Source organism: Musca autumnalis, unplaced genomic scaffold (assembly GCF_047663935.1).
Source record: "Musca autumnalis isolate F117 unplaced genomic scaffold, ASM4766393v1 scaffold_1, whole genome shotgun sequence".
Lineage (NCBI taxonomy): Eukaryota > Metazoa > Arthropoda > Insecta > Diptera > Muscidae > Musca > Musca autumnalis.
The window spans coordinates 280,271,604-280,292,803 of record NW_027411644.1 but is presented as its reverse complement, the minus strand read 5'-3'; the positions used below and the strand labels follow the sequence as shown (position 1 = coordinate 280,292,803).

The window sequence follows — 21,200 nt, the reverse complement described above, 5'->3', positions numbered from 1 at the left end:
AAGGACGGAGTTCCATTTCCAACCCATTCCATCGATCCAATAGAAACGAATTTTGTGTTTTTATTTATACACATTTTTCTAAATATATAAGATTAATTATTTACAATAGGCTTGATGTTGTCGGAGACACGAAATTGTTAAAACCCTCGTCGTAATGATAATGTCATTGCAAAGGGTTGGTGAAAATGACATGCCAAAGCATTGGTGTAAATAACATGCTTTGGATCCAAACATGAATATCATCTTTTGGGGTCCACGCTAATATAAAAATCATCGATGAAGATGCTAAAAAGATGACATGCCAGATCACTTTCACCCATGATTGAATAACATCTTTGGCATCAATAATTTTGCTGGGTGCTAATAGGGTATATATTTCTGAACCTAAAACACCAACATAAACGTTGAGGAGCTTTGAACATTCACCGCAACAAGACAAGCGTAACAATTGCCTAAAGATAATTTTTCGAAAAGTTCATTGCAACATACTCAGGTTCCAGAATACCACAACCGTCAGCACAGATTACTTACTACGTCCACATAAACGGAGAGGAACCTTGTGGCATTCATTGAGAGAAAAGGAACTATGACATTAGCTTGAAGTCCATTCCTCCTTAAATGCATACCAACATACTCAGCTTCCTGAATACCACAACACTTAGCCCAGATTAATTATGCAATATCGGATATGGAATATCGAAAATTAGAACTTAATCCATTTAACAGATCTTTTTAGGAATCTTTTTATCCAAAAACAGCTTCCTTGTGGGTCTTACAGCAGCAGGATACTTTTTTAAAATGTTCTGCAATCCATTTGAACCTCCATCAGACCTTTCGAAGATATTTACAATAGTAATCTCACGCGGAGATGAAATACGGTCAAAACAAACATATAGATTAGCTATGAAAAAAATATATTATTGCTGCAACCATAATTCTTTCTTCATGTTCCTCTTTTTAATCCATACTTTTATCTGTAAATACCTTTTGTAGATGTTTACAATGGTAATCTTACGTCGAAATGGAATAGTTAGAGTAACCATATTTTTTTTATCACAAAATAGAATATTGTAAATATTTAAAAATATATATTTGTTGCTTCAACCATATGTCTTACTTCAGATTACTGTTTTAAATCCATCCTTTCATCTCTGAAATACCCTTTTCAAGAAATTTACAATAGTAGTCTCACGCAAAAATCGAATAGGGTCAGAGAAAACAGTTTCTAGCGAAAAATAGAATATTGTAATTATGTACAGAACAGATATTGTTGCTGCAAACATATCTTTTATTACAGACTACGGTTTAAATACATAGGAACCCCTTTAATCTGTAAAAATAAATTTTGAAGATATTTACAATGGTAATTTCACGCCGAAATGGATGGAATAAGGTCACAGCAAACATATTTTTCACCTCAAAATAGAATACTGTAAATATGTAAAAATATATAGGGTTGCTGTAACTATATGTTTTGTTTCAGGCAACATCATGTAGTTGATATATATATTTTACAAAATTTGTTTATGTTGACTATGTTCCTTTTTCTGCGTTATGTGGAATAAATTCTGGACACCATTACAATAGTAATCTCACGCAAAATGGAATATGACCAGAGCAAGCATATTAATAGTTTCAAAGATGCTATTGTAAAAATATAAATTGTTGCAGCAACCAATTACATTATTTCAGACATTATAATTTATTTCATGCAATATGTATGTATTTTTTAAATAATTACAATACCATATTTATATTTCAAAATATGTTTGCTCTGATCATATTTCCCCTCTGACCATAGGAGATCTTTTCGAAATCTCTTTTCTGAAGAAAACTTTGCCAGAAATCTTTCCAAAGGTCTTCTGTTCATACAAAACTTTTCCTGATGTCTAACACCTATCTATTATAGTACACCTTTTACCAACCATATGTATTTTACAAAATATATTTACTTTTACCATATTCCTTTTTCTGCGCACTGTGGTCCACATTTTGAACACCATTACAATAGTGATCTTACGCAAAAATAGAACATGGTAAGAGCGAACATATTTAGAGTTCAAAATGAGGCTATTGTAAAATATATATTTTTTCTGCAACCATATATATGTTTTAATTCATTATTATGAATGCATTTTTTTAAATTTTTACAATGCTTTATATAACTTTCAAAATATGTTTGTTCTGACCATAGAATATGTTTTTTTTTAATATCTTTTCTTGCCAGATTTTTTCTAAAGGTCTTCTATATCTACCTATAGCATACTTTCTAAAATACCTTCAGCTAAATTAACCTTTTTCAGATAACATTTATGTAGAGAGGGCTTTGTTAGAGCTGTCAAAATATGTTCGCCCTATAGAAGTTTTCTTCGAAGTCTTTTATCTAAGGCAGTGCGAGGCATTGTGAGTGTCGTGAGCGTAAATTTACTCTCGCTCACCACCAGTTAGAGTAAGAAGACTGATCGAGAGTAAATTTACGCTCACGTCACTCACAATGCCCCACATTGATCTAAGGAATACCTTGCTCGAAAGCTTTAGAATAGTCTTGTGATTATAATAATAAAATATTTAAAGAAATTTCTACCCAAGGATGCCTTTAAAAGTTATCTATTAAAAGCGGCTTTCAGAGGTCTTCTGCATATAATTTTTATATATATATTTTTTTTTGGGTCTTAGGGCTTTAGCAAACCCTCTAAAATACCTTTCTTCTATTTATGGATACTCTGACTCCCCATTGCAATTTTTTGTCTTAAAATACCTTAAAAGGCTTTCAGATATCTTTAAAATGATACTCCTATGTATAATAGCTTCTCCAAAGTCATCTATCTAACAAACTCTTTTAAGAAAGGTTTAAACAAATTAAAGAATCAGTGGAAATTATCATGCAATAAAAATGCCTGCAACTAAGCCTTATATCCTACTGCTATGACCCTGCTTTTGGTGCTCAATAAAAGGGCTAATAAAAGGGCTAATTTGTGATTTAAAAAAAGTGCAAATGTATTTCCAAGCAAAAGTTCAACTTACAGAAACCCAAATGGAAACCTTTATTATTGTTGTTGTATTTTAAAATAATTTATTTATATCTCAAAAATCATTAATTTTTTTCTAATTTAATTTTCCGAATTTTTTTCTTTTTCTATTTTGTAGAAGGCCGTGAATGTGTAAATTGCGGAGCCACCTCAACGCCACTGTGGCGACGTGATGGTACCGGCCACTATTTGTGCAATGCCTGTGGTTTATATTATAAAATGAATGGACAAAATCGACCACTAATTAAGCCAAAACGAAGACTGGTAAGTTTTTGAAACATATTTTCAAAAAATAGTAGAATTGGGGGGTCACCAAACATAAAACAATAAAAAAAAAATATTCCCCCCCACAGCATGACAATACTCAAATGTCATAATATTTCCAAGAAAATTATAAGAAAATAATTATTATTAACTCTTCTGAAAAAAAAAAAACCTAGACACTGTCCTCAGAAGCCATTGAGATTCCTTAACTGCAATCACAATGCTGATGACGCTGATGGGAATGACATAAAGATGATGACAATTTTGTTTTTTTTTTCCTACTGCCACACACACTTGTCACTTGTGAGCATTTAAGTATGTCTTGAAATTGTAAAGCTAGCTTAGTTGACTAACTTAACTAACTAACTGACTGTCTGAGTGACAGGCTGGCTGGCTGGCTGTCGTCTGCCTTGCCTGGGCGTCGTAGATTGTATCTTGGCCAGTTATGTGTGTTCTTCATTTGTAGCGGAGAGTAGTAAAGTATGTGGGAATTAATTTCAGCATAACTACTTACATACATATGTATGTGTGTCTTCAACGGACGGACATTTAGTGATATTGTTATGGTTATGGATTTTTTTAATTTTTTGGTGGCGCCTAACTCAATGATGGTCCACACACACAAATTATAAGGTGGTGGCCACAAAATCAACAACTGATTATCAGTTGAGAGATGTTTTTTTCGATTGGGAGTGAGAAAAAAAGGGTTGACCAGAAAATTTTTGTTTTGTGTTTCTTAATTTTTATGTGGTGACAAGAGCTTCTAGTTAACCACGTTACTACGATAACTAAGATAACATTATTGGTGGGACGGACACAAAAATATAGATTCTGATTTTTATTCAATATTGTTCTATTAACCAAATATTGATTATTGTTTACAGTGATTAGCATAAAATATCCATAAAAAAACCTCCCTCATTTTTCAATTCCAAAATCTTAAGAATTTGTTCTATGTTGGCATCATTATTGTGTGTCTGCCAGCCAGCCTTATGGATCATTCATTTCTTATGGCCCCCACCTTCATCATCATCATCATCATCACCAGCGTCATCCTCATCTTAGCATCGTTACTAACTTTATGTTTATGACTCTGTCCAAAAGTCATGGTTATATGGATTGTGGCTTGCTTTTGTTGTTGTTGTTATAGTGTATTTTGATACTTGGATCATGTCTTTTATGAGGGAATTCCCAAGAAATTCACAGCTGGACATTGAAAGACTGTTGACAATTTTCTTGTTGTCCGTCTGTCTGTCTGCTGGTTTCTTCGTTACTGGGCATTACGTGAATGTTAAGTTTTTGTTTTTTTGAGAGTTATTTAAATTTTGTTGTTGTTGTTGTGGTATTGGAACTTCAAATTAACATCAGTAACTGTTCAGCTGTTTTGTTGACTTTGCTTACCAGCTTAAATTATGACCCTACAAAGTGTTGACAAAATGTGCAACAAATTAAAAATAAAATACATCGGAGGATTTTTTTGGAAGGAAACGAAAGTATTGAAGAGAAAAGGCTTGTCAGAAACCTTTCTAAAGGTCTTCTGTTTATACAGAGCTTTTACTGAGTTCTTAAACCTATAGCATGCCTTCTAAAGGACCCACAAGTTATATGAACCTCTTTCAGATAACTTTTATGTAAAGAGGACTTTGTTGGAGCTCTCAAAATATGCTCGCTGTACAAAAATGTTTTTCTTCGAAGTCTTTTATCTAAAGAAGACCTTGCTTCAGGTTACGGTTCTGATTGTATAATAATATTTGGGACAATATCTATCCGGGAATACAATATTCAAAGGGTGACCTATTAAAAAAGCCTTTCAGAGGTCGTTGTTTTTGAACGTAGAATCTTGAAATTTTGCCAGAGCATGTATTTTAGTTTTATATATCAGATTACGTCAAAAAACGAATTTCGATTTTCATGTCGGTTACGTCTTCGGGCATTTATGGTGACGATATATAAACCTGAACTATGTTAGTTGGTCACCGTGGGATTTTTTAGAAAACAAGAAAAACATTTCCCCCGACATATACCGTCGTTATAGAGGGCTGAGAATAGCATGTTTTTTGTTTTGAACTCTAAAAATTTTAAAGTTTGAGAATTTTTTAGATTTTCGATATTTTTAATTTTGAATGTTTTTTCCAAATTTTTTTATTTTTGTGAAATTTTTAATTTTTGGAATTTTAAAATTTTGGTCGCCAGAATTTTTTGAATTTTATTTTTTAGTTTTCAGTTTTGAATTTTAACTTTTGAAGTTTTGATTGTTTTTTAATTTGAATTTTTTGGAAATTTTGAATTTTTTGAAATATTGATACGAGTAGACAGCCTTTGGCTCGTCTTAAAGACAGAAGGTCATCAGGATTTAAACTTTTTTACATTTTATTTTCAATATTGAACATAAAATTTTTTAATGTTCATAGACAGACCATTGGACAAAAGGTCATCAGGATTTTTAAATTTTGATTTTTTTTAATTTTAAGTTTTGACTTTTGAACTTTTGTTTTTGGAAATTTAATTTTCTTTTCAAATTTTGAATTTTTTGAAATGTTGATAGACAGCCTTTTACTCGTCTTTAGGACACAATGTCATCATCATATTTCAATTTTTTACATATTTTTCAATTTTGAACTTTTGATTTTATTCTTTTGAATTTTTTTTTTTTTAAATTTTGAATTTTTTGGATTTTTTTTATATTTTATAGGCACGCTACTGGACAGATATCAGGACATTTTAATTTTTGTTTTTTTTTAAAAAAAATTTTGATTTTTTTTTGAAATTTTGAAAATTTGAAGTTTTATTGGCAGCCTATGGCACAGAATGTTATCAGGACATTTTGATTTTTTATTTTTTTTTAATTTTTGATTTTTTTGTTTCGATTTTTTTTTTTGAACTTTTGAGTTTTTTAAATTTTTATAGGCAGCCTTCAGCTCGTCGGACTTCAAAATTGAAAATTTTAAAATTGCATTTTTTTATTTTAATTTTTTTTTAAATTTTGTAATTGCGCGTCTACAGGATAAAAGGCCTTCAACATTTTTTAACCTTTTTTTCAATTTTTGAAATGTTTTGGTATTTTGAGTTTTTTTTTGAAGTTTCGATTTTTTTAATTTTGAAATTTTTTGGAATTTTGGGCCTTCCTTAAAAATTGAAAATTTTTGAAATTTATTTTTTTAAATTTTGACTTTGTTGAAGTTTTTGTTTTTTTAATTTTGAATTTTTTGAAGTTTTTTTTTTTTTTTGAAATGTTGAATGTTTTTCTTTTTTAATTTTGATAGACGGCCTTCAGCTCGCCTACAGGATTAGTGGCGTACAGATCGTCTATAGGATAGACGACCTTCACCTCGTCTATGAAAAAGGCAGACTTCAGAATTTTAAAATTTGATTTTTTCAAATTTTTATTTTTTTTTTAATTTTAATTTGTTATTTTTTGATTTTTTAAATTTGGCAGATATTTTTCAGCTCGCCCAAAGGGTAGAAGATCTTTAGGATATTTTAATAAATTTCGATTTTTCAGCAATTTTGAGTTTTAATTATTTTTGTTTTTGTTGTTTTTTTAATTGTATGTTTTTTGATATTTATTTTTTCTTTTTATCTTTTCAATTTTTGAAAGTTTCATTTGTTTTTTTGAATTTCAAATTTTTTGAAGTTTCGAAATTTTTTGTTTGAAATTTAATTTTTTTTAATTTCGTCTACACAATAGAGGCTTTCAGATTTCGTCATAAATTTTGCCATTTTTTGGAATTTTGAGTCGCCCTAAACATTTTAACATTTTGAAATTTATTCTTTATTTTGTTTTGTTTTTTTTATTATATTTTAAATTTTGAAGTTTTGATTTTTTTTTGAAATGTTGATTTTTTTTAGTTTTGATAGACGGCCTTCAGCTCGTCTGCAGGATAGGTGGCGTTCGATTGTCTAAAGGATAGACCTTAGCCACGTCTATGAAAAAGGCGGCCATCAAAATTTGAAAATTTGATTTTTTAAAATTTTGATTTTTTAAAGGCGGCCCTCAAAATTTGAAAATTTGATTTTTTAAAATTTTATTTGTTATTATTATAAAAATTTTATATTATTAATTTGTTATTATTGGATTATATAAATTTAGCAGATAGCTTTCAGCTTGCCCAAAGGGTAGAAGATCTTCAGGATATTTAAATAAATTTCAATTTTTCTGCAATTTTGAGATTTAATAATTTGTTGTTTTTTTTTTTAATTTTTTTGAAATTTATTTTTAATTTTGTTTTTCCTTTTTGATTTTTTAAAGTTTTTTTATATTTGGAATTTTTTGAAGTTTCGAAATTTTTTGTTTGGAAAAATGTTTGGAAAGTCGGCCTTCAAAAAAATAAAAAATTTAAATTAAGTTTTAATTATTTTAATATTAATTTTTGGAATTATTTTTTTTTTCCAATTTTAAATTTAAATGGTACACGGCTTTTAGCTCGTCTATATATAGATAGCTTTCAGCATTCAGGAATTTTTATTTTTTTTTTGTTTTGTAATTTTCATATTTTTGAACATTTTGCAATTCGATTTTTTATTTTTTATACCCTATACCACAATGTGGAAAAGGGTATAATAAGTTTGTTTTCCCAAAAATTCATGTAACGCCGCGAAATATTCGTCGTAGACCCCTCATGTGGTATACCAAACTTCATATCTCGACGAGATAAAGCGATTTAGCGATGTGTGTCCGTCCGTCCGTCCGTCTGTCCGTCCATTAAAAATTGTAATCAAGCTAGAGGCCGCAAATATGGACCGATTGTCACGAAATTTAGTATGGAGGTCGGGTTTGGACCAGAATAGAACTGATTAGTTTTTGGCGATGATCGTGAAATGTTAAAGGGATGAAATGGACCAAAAACAAATTTTTTGCTCGATTTTGTAGCCGCTCTGTAGGTCGCAATAATAGTCCGATCGGCGCGAAATTTTAAACGTAGTTTTGGTTTGAGATGAAGAAGTAGCGTGCAAGTCAACGGTATGATCGGATAATATTTAGCGGGTTAAATTGATCAAAACTTTTGTGTGAAAATTGGTAAAATTTCTAATGCACATCTTATAACAGCTAGCCCGGAAAGTTAGTGCACAGGGATAGTGGTATAGGGTATCACATGGTCGGCCCCGTCCGACTATAGTCTGTTCTTACTTGTTTAATTTTGGAATGTTTGTTATACCCTATACCACAATGTGGAAAAGGGTATAATAAGTTTGTTTTCCCAAAAATTCATGTAACGCCGCGAAATATTCGTCGTAGACCCCTCATGTGGTATACCAAACTTCATATCTCGACGAGATAAAGCGATTTAGCGATGTGTGTCCGTCCGTCCGTCCGTCCGTCCGTCTGTCCGTCCATTAAAAATTGTAATCAAGCTAGAGGCCGCAATTATGGACCGATTGTCACGAAATTTAGTATGGAGGTCGGGTTTGGACCAGAATAGAACTGATTAGTTTTTGGCGATGATCGTGAAATGTTAAAGGGATGAAATGGACCAAAAACAAAATTTTTGCTCGATTTTGTAGCCGCTCTGTAGGTCGCAATAATAGTCCGATCGGCGCGAAATTTTAAACGTAGTTTTGGTTTGAGATGAAGAAGTAGCGTGCAAGTCAACGGTATGATCGGATAATATTTAGCGGGTTAAATTGATCAAAACTTTTGTGTGAAAATTGGTAAAATTTCTAATGCACATCTTATAACTTTATCCCAAGAAGACGCGTTTAGTGGTATAGGGTATCACATGGTCGGCCCCGTCCGACTATAGTCTGTTCTTACTTGTTTTTTTTTTTTAATTTTGAAATTTTAATTTTAATTTTTTTTTCCGAAATTTTGATAGACGGTCCTTACCTCGCCTAGAGGATAGACGGTCTTTTGCTCTTCTATAGCTAGACGACCTTTCACATTTCGTCCCGAACTAAAATCATGGCTTCAATTGGAAATATAGTATTCCAATTGAAAATTCTCTTTATCCTTAAGCCATTGGCTTGGTGGTCCTTTTATTTTTGGGTGGCTTCCTAGCACAATTGCCTTACATTTGTCAAGTTTGACAATTCCAGTTTTTTTCTGATTCTTTGGAAATTTTATGGCTACAATCCAGCGCCACTAATACTCAAAGCAAATGACGTTGCAGAAACAAAGCAACAACAACAACAACAATTTTTAATGAATTCAAATTAAAGAAAACAATGTGTAGTACTTCACGTAATGCTAAATTCTCTCCCTTACCCCCTTAAGACTTGAGCGTTTTATTCCAAAGCTTTTGTTCTCGTATTCGATGGATGGATGATTATTGTTGCTGGCTTGCTTGGCCCCCGTCTAGAGTGTTGCCTGCCTGCCTGGCTGTTCATTTGTTTTAAGTTTTAAGGCTAAAACACATAAATTCTCAAAATGTTTTCATTGTTTCTTTGGCTGTGGAATTTGTTGTTGTTGTTGTTGCGCTGGCCTTTTGCTTTATAGTGTGTATTTTGCATATTGTGTATCCCTTACAGTTGTTCTCAAATTGAATGCCACACAACAATGCTTTGTGTTCGGCTTAGTTTTTTGCTGTTTAAAGCTAAGACGGGCGGGCGTTTGGTCATAATGAAACGATGACGACGACATTGACGTTATTTTTGCAGCTGCCGGCTAGTTTGTTTTGGCTTACAGTTCAATAATTGCGTTTAATTATAAAGTAAGCTTAAAAGTAGGAACAATAACAAACAAAAAGGAAAACTATAAAAATGCATCTACCGCCTGCCTCTCTCTCTTGAAATGAAATCTCAGTTTGGAGGCAAACCGGACGTTTGAATGCTGTTTACTTGGGCCGTTTTGTTTTATGGCCAACTTCATTACAAGTCGTTGTTGGGTAATGCATTATCAATGAATGCTGAAGTTCAGCTAATTACCTTGACATAGATTTTCTGGCGAGCAGGGCGGCCATAATGTCAAGGATTTCTTGTGAAGAAACAACAAAAAAACAAATGTTCAAAGCAGTAATGGAAGGAAACTTAGATTAGATGGAGTGTTTTGTTGGCTATGAAAATCCAAATATTGTTTAGAAAAATAAGTGATAAGACTTATTTGGGAAAATGCTTCCCAAAGGTTATCCTTCTCTTCTGTATCCCATTACAAGGGCTGTTATAGAGTTTTAATATAAAAAATAGCTTCAAAATTCCTATTCAAAAATTTAAAAATTAATATTTTATAAATTTGTTGGATGTAAAGCTCTTAATTTATTCCTGCTAAGCAAGCTTCAAATAAAACCTCCTGTCCCCCTTTTGCCACCAAAAATTCCGTAAACAACCTGACCATATGTTGTTGACAAGACAAGTAGTCGTTTCTTGTTCATTATGATTTAAATTAGAAATGAAGACTAGTCTCCATCCCAAAAAAATAAAAAAAAACCTAAAGCTAAGCGTGGGAAATTTTAACCAACATCAAAATATGCGTAAAAATATAAGCAAATAATCGTAAATTTGTTGTTATTTGGAACATTTATCGACAAATACATCACACGATGGTTATTGGGGTTATAAAACTTAAGAGACAAAAAAGAAGCAAAGCCAAGGTGGCTAAAGGCAAAGGGAGGCAATCGAGGGGGAAACAAAGTAACAAAAATTTTGCTTTTAAGTATGTGGGCAGTAACGCCAGAAATTAAACGAAGCGATACTAAAATGTATGCCCCCAAAAACAAAATATAACAAAGCCAGTTTTAAGAGTGGCAAAAAAGCAAAGAATGAAAAAAGAAGGGCATCCCCACCCAGTTTAATATAAAACATATAAATCATATTAAAAGCCAACAACAGCAGCAGCAGCCAAATACACACAGAATATTATGGAACATTAAACATTGATCTTCGACAGGGAGTAACAAAAGTCAAGACAAGTTTCACAGCTACTTTGCCACAAGCAAGCAAGCAAAAATAACAACAACAAATGCCCCAGCCAAGTGCATTAAACAAAAGAGTCTTAACTTGGAACAGAAATCAATGGCAAATCAAATACTTTGGGGGTTCATTGAACGATCATCGATCGATGTTGTGGCTGCCTGATGATGATGCTGACTGACGAACATGATGGCAAATGTGGGGCGTTTTTGCACCAACAAAAAAAATATATTTTCCTTTTTTAATCAAAAACCAAAATATTATTATTGGCTAGATCTTGTTAAGACAACATTTCATTACAAAACCATCAAGCACGTACATCATCTTCGCATTGATGCTGCCAGCTTAAACATTATTATTAAAAAATTCTAAAAAACTGCATTGATGATCCACAAAGCCTAAGAAGTCCCAAAGGCATAATACCAAAAAAAAAAATCAGTAATGCAATGCAACAATATAAGCTGCATTAAATCTGCCCTAAAAGTTGATGAAATGTTCCGTGGTTCTTGTCGATCACATACTTAGAGTTTCAAGCAATAGCAAGCGAGAACAGAAGATCAATTAAAATTTAAAGATATGATGAAACTCCTCATAAGCAGCAACCAGGCAACCATCACTGTTTTTTGCTTCTTTGTCCCTAAAACAATGAGTTATAATTTTGGCTGTTAAGGCAAAGAAATAAGTTGCAATAAGTAAGGCGTGCCTAGCCGTTAATGAAAGTTTTATTTTTTTTCTTTCAAAAGAGATATAAGAAGATGAACAAGAAACAAAGGGCTTTAAAGTAAATATTTTTTATCAAAACAATGTAAAAATATATGCAAAGGAAATAAATGATAAAGTGAGCCTAAAGGTATGCTTATAAAATTATGCAGCACTATAAACTACAACTCAATAATGGACTTAATTTTAATATATTTTATTTTAATTCATGAGAAATTCATATTTCAACAAATTTGCCCCTCAACAAAAATAAACAGCTGTTTAAACAAATTTTACCCAAAAATATGCAATGCCACAAATGAAATTAAAAAAAGCTACATCTTTCAAACCACCCAGCCATTAAAACCAACCTTAAATTCTGTTTTATTATATAAATTATAAAAAATCCACATTTCAGTAATTTTGTCCCCCAATATTTGCCCTCGACAAAACGTAAACAGCTGTTTAGATAAATTCCACCCACAAATATGCAATGTCTGAAGTAAAACAAAAAGAAAAATATTTCTTTGAAACTGAGTAAAAATCTAAATTAATTACTAAATGTGTCCCTGCAATAAAAAAATTAAAAAAATCAGTTAACGTTTGCCTTTTTTTATACAAATTAAAAACCCTAAAAGTATGCCTTATGCACAAGAATGTTGCATTATATTCTAAAATGAAAACATAATCCGACCTAATATCAAGTTTTATTTTATAATTTCATAAAAAAATCCAAATTTGAACAAAATTGTTCCCATTTTCTCTCTCAGCAAGAGATAAACAGCTGTTTAAAGAAATCCCACCTAAAAGTATGCAATAGCAGAAGAAAACATTCTAAACGTAAAATATTTAAAAAACTTTTATTTTATAAATTCATAAAAGATCCAAATTTGAACAAAATTGTTCCAATTTTCCCCCTCAGCAAGACATAAACAGCTGTTTAAAGAAATTCCACCTAAAAGTATGCAATAGCAGAAGAAAAAAATGTTAACGTAAAATATTTAAGCGTAAGTTTATTTTTTAACAATGTAGTCTTTAAATGTCTCTTTAAATGCTTTAAATAAAATCCTTCAAATTGTTCTAAAATTTGGTCCTTTTTTATATGAATTAAACAACCCTGAAAATATTTAATGCACAAAGATCTCATGTGTCAATCTAAATAAAGTTGTTAGTAGTACATTTGTAACAAATCCATAGCAAATAAAAAAATTTTAAATCCACATTTTAATAATTTTGTCCCCCGATAGTTGCCCTCAGTAAAAACGTAAACAGCTGTTTAGAAAAATCCCACCTACAAAATATGCAATGTCTGAAGTAAAACAAAACAAAATATATCTTTGAAAATGAGTAGAAAAACTAAATTCATTACTGAATTTTTCCCTGCAATAAAAAAAAAATAAAATAAATCAGTTAAAGTTTGCCTTTTTCCATACGAATTAAAGCCCTTAAAATATGCATGATGCACAAGTATGCTTAAAATGCAAACATTATCCGACTTTTATTTTATAAATTCATAAAAAAATCCAAATTTGAACAAAATTGTTTCCATTTTCCGCCCTCAGCAAGAGATAAACAGTTGTTTAAAGAAATCTCACCTAAAAGTATGCAATAGTAGAAGAACAAATTGTAAACGTAAAATATTTAAGCGTAAGTTTATTTCTTAGGAATGTAGTCTTTAACTGTCTCTTTAAATGCTTAAAATTTTGCTAAAACTTGGTCCTTTTTTATATGAATTAAACAACCCTGAAAGTATGCTCTATATTAAACAAAGATTAAAACATCCCATGTGTCAACCTAAATACAGTTTTTAGTAGTACTTTTGTAACAAATCCGTAGTAAATAAAATATTGTCCACTTTTTATCCCTTGCAAAAATATAAGCAGCAGTTTAAAAACTCTTCCCCTACAAATATGCAATGCAAAAAAAAACAACACATAACTACATCGACAACACGACTACATTCTTAAGTCTTTAGGTGCCTCTTTAAATGCTATAAATAAAACCTTCAAACTGTGCTATCCGACTTTATATAAAGTTTTATTTTATAATTTCATAAAAAAACGCAAAACTGTTCCAATTTTCCGTCTCAGCAAGAGATAAACAGCTGTTTAAAAAAAAAATCCACCTAAAAGTATGCAATAGCAGAAGAAAACAATTTAAACGTAAAATATTTAAGACTAATTTTATTTCATATGAATGTAGTCTTTAAATGTCTCTTTAATTGCTTTAAATAAAGCCATCAAGTTGTGCTAAAATTTTGTCCTTTTTTCATGTGAATTAAACAACCCTGAAAGTATGCACTATATTAATTAAAGCTTAAAATATCTAATGTGTCAACATAAATACACTTTTTGGTAATACATTTGTAACAAAACCATAGTAAATAAAATAATGTCCACTTTTTATCCCTCGCAAAGATATAAGCAGCTGTTTCAGAAACTCTTCTCCTATAAATATGCAATGCAAAAAACAACACTTAACTGTACTTTATTCTATTACACCCCGGTTCTTGGATCAGCTTTTAAAAAACCCCTTTCAACATGTTTAAGAACTAAAATTTTGGAATATAATTTCAATAACAAAAGTCCATACCTGAAAAATAATCACACGCCTACAAATATGCAATGCCGAAAACTTCAATAAGCTGAATTTTATTTATAATAAATCTAGGTTGTTGTTATCACTGCCACTGAAACCGCCATTCAAATTAAAAAAAAATAACTTTTTATACAAAACAATTTGGTAATAAGTTAAATTACATCCCTAAAGTATGCTACATATTTTAAATATTATTTTTCTAGTTTTCGTCTGAACTGAAAAGTGACTGTTTTTTCTTGTTCTACTAATCAGTCTCATAATTTGTGTTTTTTATTGAAAATTTGTAAGTCCTCTCTCCTCTTCGGACCTTCGGTTCTGCGTAGATCAGTCTCTCTATCTCAAATTTCATAATATTGAAGGCAATGAAAGGTCTTCACTTCCTAGATGACTTATGTGAGGTCTTCTGACTATAGAAATCCTGTTGTGATTTTTTTTTTGTCTAAGAGACGCCTCTGAAAGGCATCGAGTATTTGCTCGAAAAACTCTTTCACTTTTTATACTAATATATTTGGTAGTAAGTTCAATTACATCCTTAAAATATGCTACATATTTTAAATATTATTTGTTCTTGTTTTCGTCTAAGCTTAAAAGTGGCCGTTTATTTCTTGTTCTACTAATCAGTTTGAAAATTTTTTGTTTTTGCAAATTGGAAACCCCTCGCTCTTATTCGAAAGACAGACTGTTCTACGGACCTGCTGTTCTGCGAAGATCAGTTTCTCTATCTCAAATCTCATAATAATGAAGGCAATGAAAGGTCTTCTGTTCTTAGATGACTTTTGTGAGGTCTTCTGACTATAGAAATCCTGTTGTGATTTTTTTTGTTGTCTAAGAGACGCCTCTGAAAGGCATCGAGTACTCGCAACAAAATACAGGCAACACTTTTTTATAGGATTACCTTGTTCTCGCCTAAAAGTAGCCAACATTGTTGATATTTTCCCTTGTTCTCTTTTTATAGGTGTGACAGCTCTCCTCTTTTTAAAGACTTTGTAGTTCAATACCAGTTCAAACCCACAACCTTCTGTATTTCTTGTTCAAACCTAAAAGTGGGCAACAATTTCATTCCATAACTTGTTTTTGCCTAAAAATAGGCACTCATTTTCATAATTTTGCTTTTAACTTTAACACTATTTTTCTTAATGGCTTTAAAAGCCGTAAATTCCCCCACTGTCCTTTAATGTCAAATGCGTGAACATATTTCCACTAATTTTTATTATAATGTCACCCATTTTTATTATTTTTTTTTTTTTTTGTTTCATTGCTTAACTGATTGTGAACAGAAATCAATAAATTTTATTTTGGTGCTTCTGCTTTTCTAACTCTTTTTTTTAATATTCTAAATGTTTGAGTTTTATTGCCATTTTCGTTTCTTCAAGCCCAAAAAGGGTACGTTTGTAATTTGTAAAGCCATTAAGGCTTGAAGGACACAAAACCTCACACCCTTTTCCTCCCACCCATCTGCCTCTAGCCCTGCTCCTGCTAGACAAAACTGCTGGTGAAAACATTGAACACCAAACGACAAGTTGGTCAAACAGAACATAAACAACATGCAACTCTGGCCATAGACAATGGGCCACAAAAAAAGACAAACGGCCAAAGATACTCGGACACTCCAAACAGTAGTAGCAACTTTAGTTATGGAGTGAGATCTTTAGTTACTGCACTTCCACTTCAGGTAGCCCAAAAATAAACCATTACAAAAAAAACCGAAAGAAAAAAAGTTTTGTGGTAGAAGGTATGAAAATTGTCATTAATATTTGTCACTAAAACTATGGCAAAAATATAAACATTCAATGGCCAGTCAGCCAGCTAGCCAGGGTAACACCAGCAGCCTAGCTTACTGGCTTTGCTTGGTTTTATATTCTATGGCTAAAATAAATGTCACCTAAACACGCTCAATGCAGGCAAACATGTGACTTAAATGCTTAGTAGTTTGCAATTTAAAGCTAAAGTAGAAGGAACACAAGCTGCTAGCTGAATGGCTTGGCTAGCTGGCTGGCTAGGTAGTTTGTGTTCTATTAATTTTCACTTATTGTCTGTTTGGGTGTGAAATTATAATAAACATGGGGTTGCGCTTTATTACTAACTCAACCAAGCATTGCTTCAAATCGCCAAAAGGATTGGAAATAGAAAAAAAGGGTTTCGTTTTGTTGTTCAAGTTCATAAATTTTCCAACAACATTAAGTTTTACGTGTGGCCAACAAACATTGTATTTGATTTTTATGTTAATTTTATTCCTTTTACATTGAAACATGTTAAACAATTCATAAGTTTTTTGTTCCCGCACCCCTTCTCCAAGGCCCTAAAACTCAACTAGGTGGAGGTAACAAGAATAACACCTTAAAAACAAAGTTCGTTGTATTATTGCATTAATTTAGCCAAGAAGGAGTGAAGTAGCGAGATACCTTCTAAAACAAAATTTGCTCCTTAAGAGCTGACCAACATTTTCTTTTCCTAAGTTAATGTTGTAAAATGAAGATTTAAGGTTCAAATCTACTCAATATTAACAACACATGTTTTAATGAAACTAGATATAATATGTTCTTGGAATTTTTTTTCAGAACGGCAAAGAATTTGGCTTTAACTTCGAAGAAGAAAATTATTCCTTAGAATGTGCTACACATTTTCTTTTCACCTCTCAAGGTTATAGAATAGTTAACTATGCTACAAACCAGCCAGGATTTATCACAGGACAATTACAAAAATCTTTTGAATCTATTAAGTTTGTTGTGCGAGCATTTTGGCCTACAATTGTAAGAGTTGGGTGTTATCTTCCAAAGGAAAATCTCTTCCCTAGGAAATAATCTAAATTTTCTTCTCACATCTAAAAGCTGTAAAATAATTATTTATGCCTCAAAACCCACAGAATTTAGTTAGGATATTTTTGCAATTTTGGTAAAAAAAGGATTGTTAATGTATTGAATTTTTTGCGTATCATTTTTTCCAACATTGTTAGGAGATACATGATATCTTCCAAAGGAAAAACTACTCCCGAAGAAGTGATTTAAATTTTCTTCTCGCATTCCAAAGTTGTAAAATGGTTACTTATGCCTCAATAGCCGCAGGCTTTTAAGTAAGTAAATCAGTCTTCCAAAATTTTAAAAAATTATGTGGTGTGCATTCTCTGTATTTCCCTACCACCACCACCTCTGCACAGACCTTACAAGTTTTTTTTTTCTTTAAAATTTCAATTTTCTGTTATGCCGTCGGCAAAAGCCCAGATTTGAATACTGAACTACTCAACAACAGCATAATCATAATTTCGAATTATTTACAGCATCCTTATACAAGAATTTATGCCACCCAATTTACTCAAATACACATACACACTCACAAACACATACACACACAGAGAAAGCCAATAACCTTTGCAATCTAAGATAGTGCGCAGATACAGAATTTTTAACAACTATACATATCCCCCCATTTGATATAGTCAAAAGATACAAAAACTGATATAGCACACACACACATACACACATTTAGAAATTAAGCCCCCACGTAAATTCATACACGTACACACACAAACCATTTTTCTATGGTCCTATCTCTAAATAAAAATCTTTTTCTCTGTGATTGTGTATGTACAACAGAGATAGGTATGCCCAAATGTATACTATAGATATCTATAACATTTTATCTTGTCATGTCTGTCTGTGTAAGGGTGTGCAGAGCATACCAATACATTAACAATGAAACAGACTCTAAGCCAACAACCCCCAGAACATCCAACTCTCCTTTCTTGTTTGGGGTTGTAGCAAAAATGGCAGGATGACAGACGTTTGGGGGAAAAGGGGGGGAGGGAGCCCAGTAGCTGCCACAAGATAGGAAGGACAAAAGACACGCATCTAAACTCTTATCTATCTATACATTCATCTTCCTTTCTATGCTTTTTTTTTGTTGTTGTTGTTTGCTCCATCTAGTCATGTTGTTGGCAAATATATTTTCTGTTCGTCTTTCTCTTCCTTCCTCTCTCTCCCCCAACCAATCTAAGATTTGCTTTTCCTTATCTTGGCAAACATTTTTTTATAGATATTAGCGACAGTTTTTATTTCTTTGGTCGGTCGTTCATTTTCGTTGTGTCATTTCTTGTTTTTATTGGTTTTATTTTATTTTCTCCTTTTTTTCTTTTTTTTTTTTTTTTTGGTGAACACAAGAAGACAAAAGTCATTATGGGGGAAAAAATTCTGGGGGTTTGCAACCCCTACCAGGGCTTTATGTGTGAAAATGAGACAAATCTAGTACAGCATTGAATGGAATGTTATTTCAAAGAATCTTTTGGGGCATAAAAAAGTGTCATCTCAGGTTTGTGTGTGTACAGAAGAGTTATTTATGCTCGTTTATTTTGTCTTCATGCTCCACACAGTTGCCTACAAAATGGAAATGGACTGTCACAGAAAACAAAACAAAAAAATGTAGAAGAACAGAATCAGATCAGATAGCCATCATTTTTGGGGAGTGTAGGTGTATTTTATTGTTTGCCTCTGTCTGTGTGTGTGGGTAACAAGATAAATATTTGTTTTATGGCTTATTCAAAGGAATCCCCCAACTGAAGACAATTTTTGCAAGAGAATAAGAAGAAAAAAAATATATAATAAAAGTTGAACAACACTTGAAGATGGAGAAGAAGACAATTAATGCCCCCAAAAGCTTTAAGAAAAATGTTTGGAATTAAATTGAAATTTTAAGAAAGAAATTGCATACTTTTAGGCACTTTAGGAGTTTGTTCCCTTCAGAACTTTCGCTACATTTCGTAATTTTAAAGCTTGACGGACGAAAACGATTTTCAAACCTCTGGGTAGTGGTAGTGGTTTAAATAAAACCTACAATTAAAACCAAAAGCATACTTTTAGGCCATACTTTGCGTTAATTTTGAGAAAAGATTCCGTGGTATTTGATATTCAGTAGATTGTCCTAGGTATTTGATATTCAGTAGAATGTCTATTTCCCTATGCTACTGGCAAAATAAAGCTTAACCCCTAATGAGTTCAAGCTTAAAAAATAAAATCAAGTGTAAAATTTAAAGCATACTTTTAGGAAAAATCTTGTAACATTCAAAAAATAATTATTTTTAGTTTTGTTGTAGGCATACACCTTTTCAGAAGTCTATGGAACGATAATAAATTTTTAAAAAACTGAAGCATACTTTTAGGCCACTTTTGGCTTTATTTACCCGACCCAAAGTGGAAATTTTATAGGAAATAATGAGCTTGTGCTATGTTCAGCTTCTATTACAAATCTTATGGACTCGTTTGCCATGAAAAATACTTAGACCGTCAGTTTAAGACAAAAAAATAAAGCATACTTTGAGGCAAAATTTTTACAATTTTGAGAAATAATTTTTTAGCTTTTATAAAATCCCTAGCCTCATATGCTATGAATTCAGTGGTGCACATTTGACGTTAATTGAAAGCATACTTTTAGGCGTACACCTTTTCAGAAGTCTTATGATCGATAAAAAATTTTTAAAAACTGAAGCCTATTTTTAGACCACCTTTGGCTTTATTTAACCTACCCAAAGTGGACATTTTATAGGAAAAAATGAGCTTGCGCTATGTTCAGCTGCTATTACAAATCTTATGGACTCGTTTCCCATGAAAACTACTTGGACGGTCAGTTTAAGACGAAAAAATAAAGTATAGTTTGAGGCAAAATTTGTAAAATTTTGAAAAATAATTTTTTAGCTATTATAAAATCCCTAACGTCATACGCTAAGAATTCAGTGGTGCAAAAAATATATTTTAAATATAAAGCATATTTTTAGGCCACATTTGATGTTTTTTATATAACAAATATATTCAAACTGTAGACCTTTTATCCTGAAATTCCTCCTTTGGGAAGCTTCTCAGCCTTTCAAAAGATTTCCATTTAAAGATTACCTTAAAAAATCTAAAGCATACTTGTAGGCAACTTTTGTTAAATTACAACAAAAAATAAAGAGTTTAAAATTTAAAGTATATTTTGTGCCACGGTTAATTTTATTTAAAAATAAATAATTTTTTGCAGGCAAATTTAATAAATTTGTTTCTTTATTCAAATTTGAAAGTTATATACATATTTGAAAATTTTGCCTATTATTGCCGCCAGATTAAGACAAAAAATAAAGCATACTTTGAGGAAAAATTTGTAAATTTTTGAAAAATAATTTTTTAGCTTTTATAAAATCACTTACCTCAAATGCTAAGAATTCAGTGGTGCAAAAAATTATTTGAAATGTGAAGCATATTTTTAGGCCACATTTGACGTTTCTTTAACATATCTAATCAAACTGGAAACCTTTTAAGGGACATTATAATATCCTGAGATTCCTCCTTTGGGAAACTTCTTAGCTTCTTGAAAGATTTCCATTTAAAGATTCCCTTAAAAAATCTAAAGCATACTTGTAGGCGACATTTGTGAAATTACAACAAAAATTAAAGAATTTAAAATAGTTTGTGCCACGGTTAATTTTACTTAAAAATATATAATTTTTTGTAGGCAAATTTTATAAAAAATTTTCTTTATTCAAATTTGAGAGATTATATATTTGAAAATTTTGCCCATTTTAATATATATATATTTTTAAATTAATTTCTCGTTGGAGTCGAGCTTAAAGATCGAAGATTTTTACCCTTGAGAGATTATAATTTTCCAAAGATTTGAATTAAAAAATTAAAGCATACTTTTGGGCCACGTTTTGCGTTACTTAAATAATACATAACTTTTTATGGGTATTAAAAAAGGGTAAGCCTGTTAGGAAACATTTGTCTTATAGTTTAAAATTCTGCTGTC

General features: G+C 31.4%; 1 protein-coding gene across 4 annotated transcripts in view; it reads left to right on the top strand.

Annotated features, from left to right (window-relative positions):
* The window catches only part of grn (GATA binding protein grain), a 97,535-nt gene that overhangs the window by 53,256 nt on the left and 23,079 nt on the right, over positions 1 to 21,200 (top strand). For all 4 annotated transcript variants that reach the window (XM_073961355.1, XM_073961358.1, XM_073961357.1 and 1 more), the window contains exon 5: positions 3,148 to 3,293. In XM_073961355.1, coding sequence (XP_073817456.1) covers positions 3,148 to 3,293 — 146 coding nt within the window. The remainder of the gene's footprint in view (positions 1 to 3,147; positions 3,294 to 21,200) is intronic.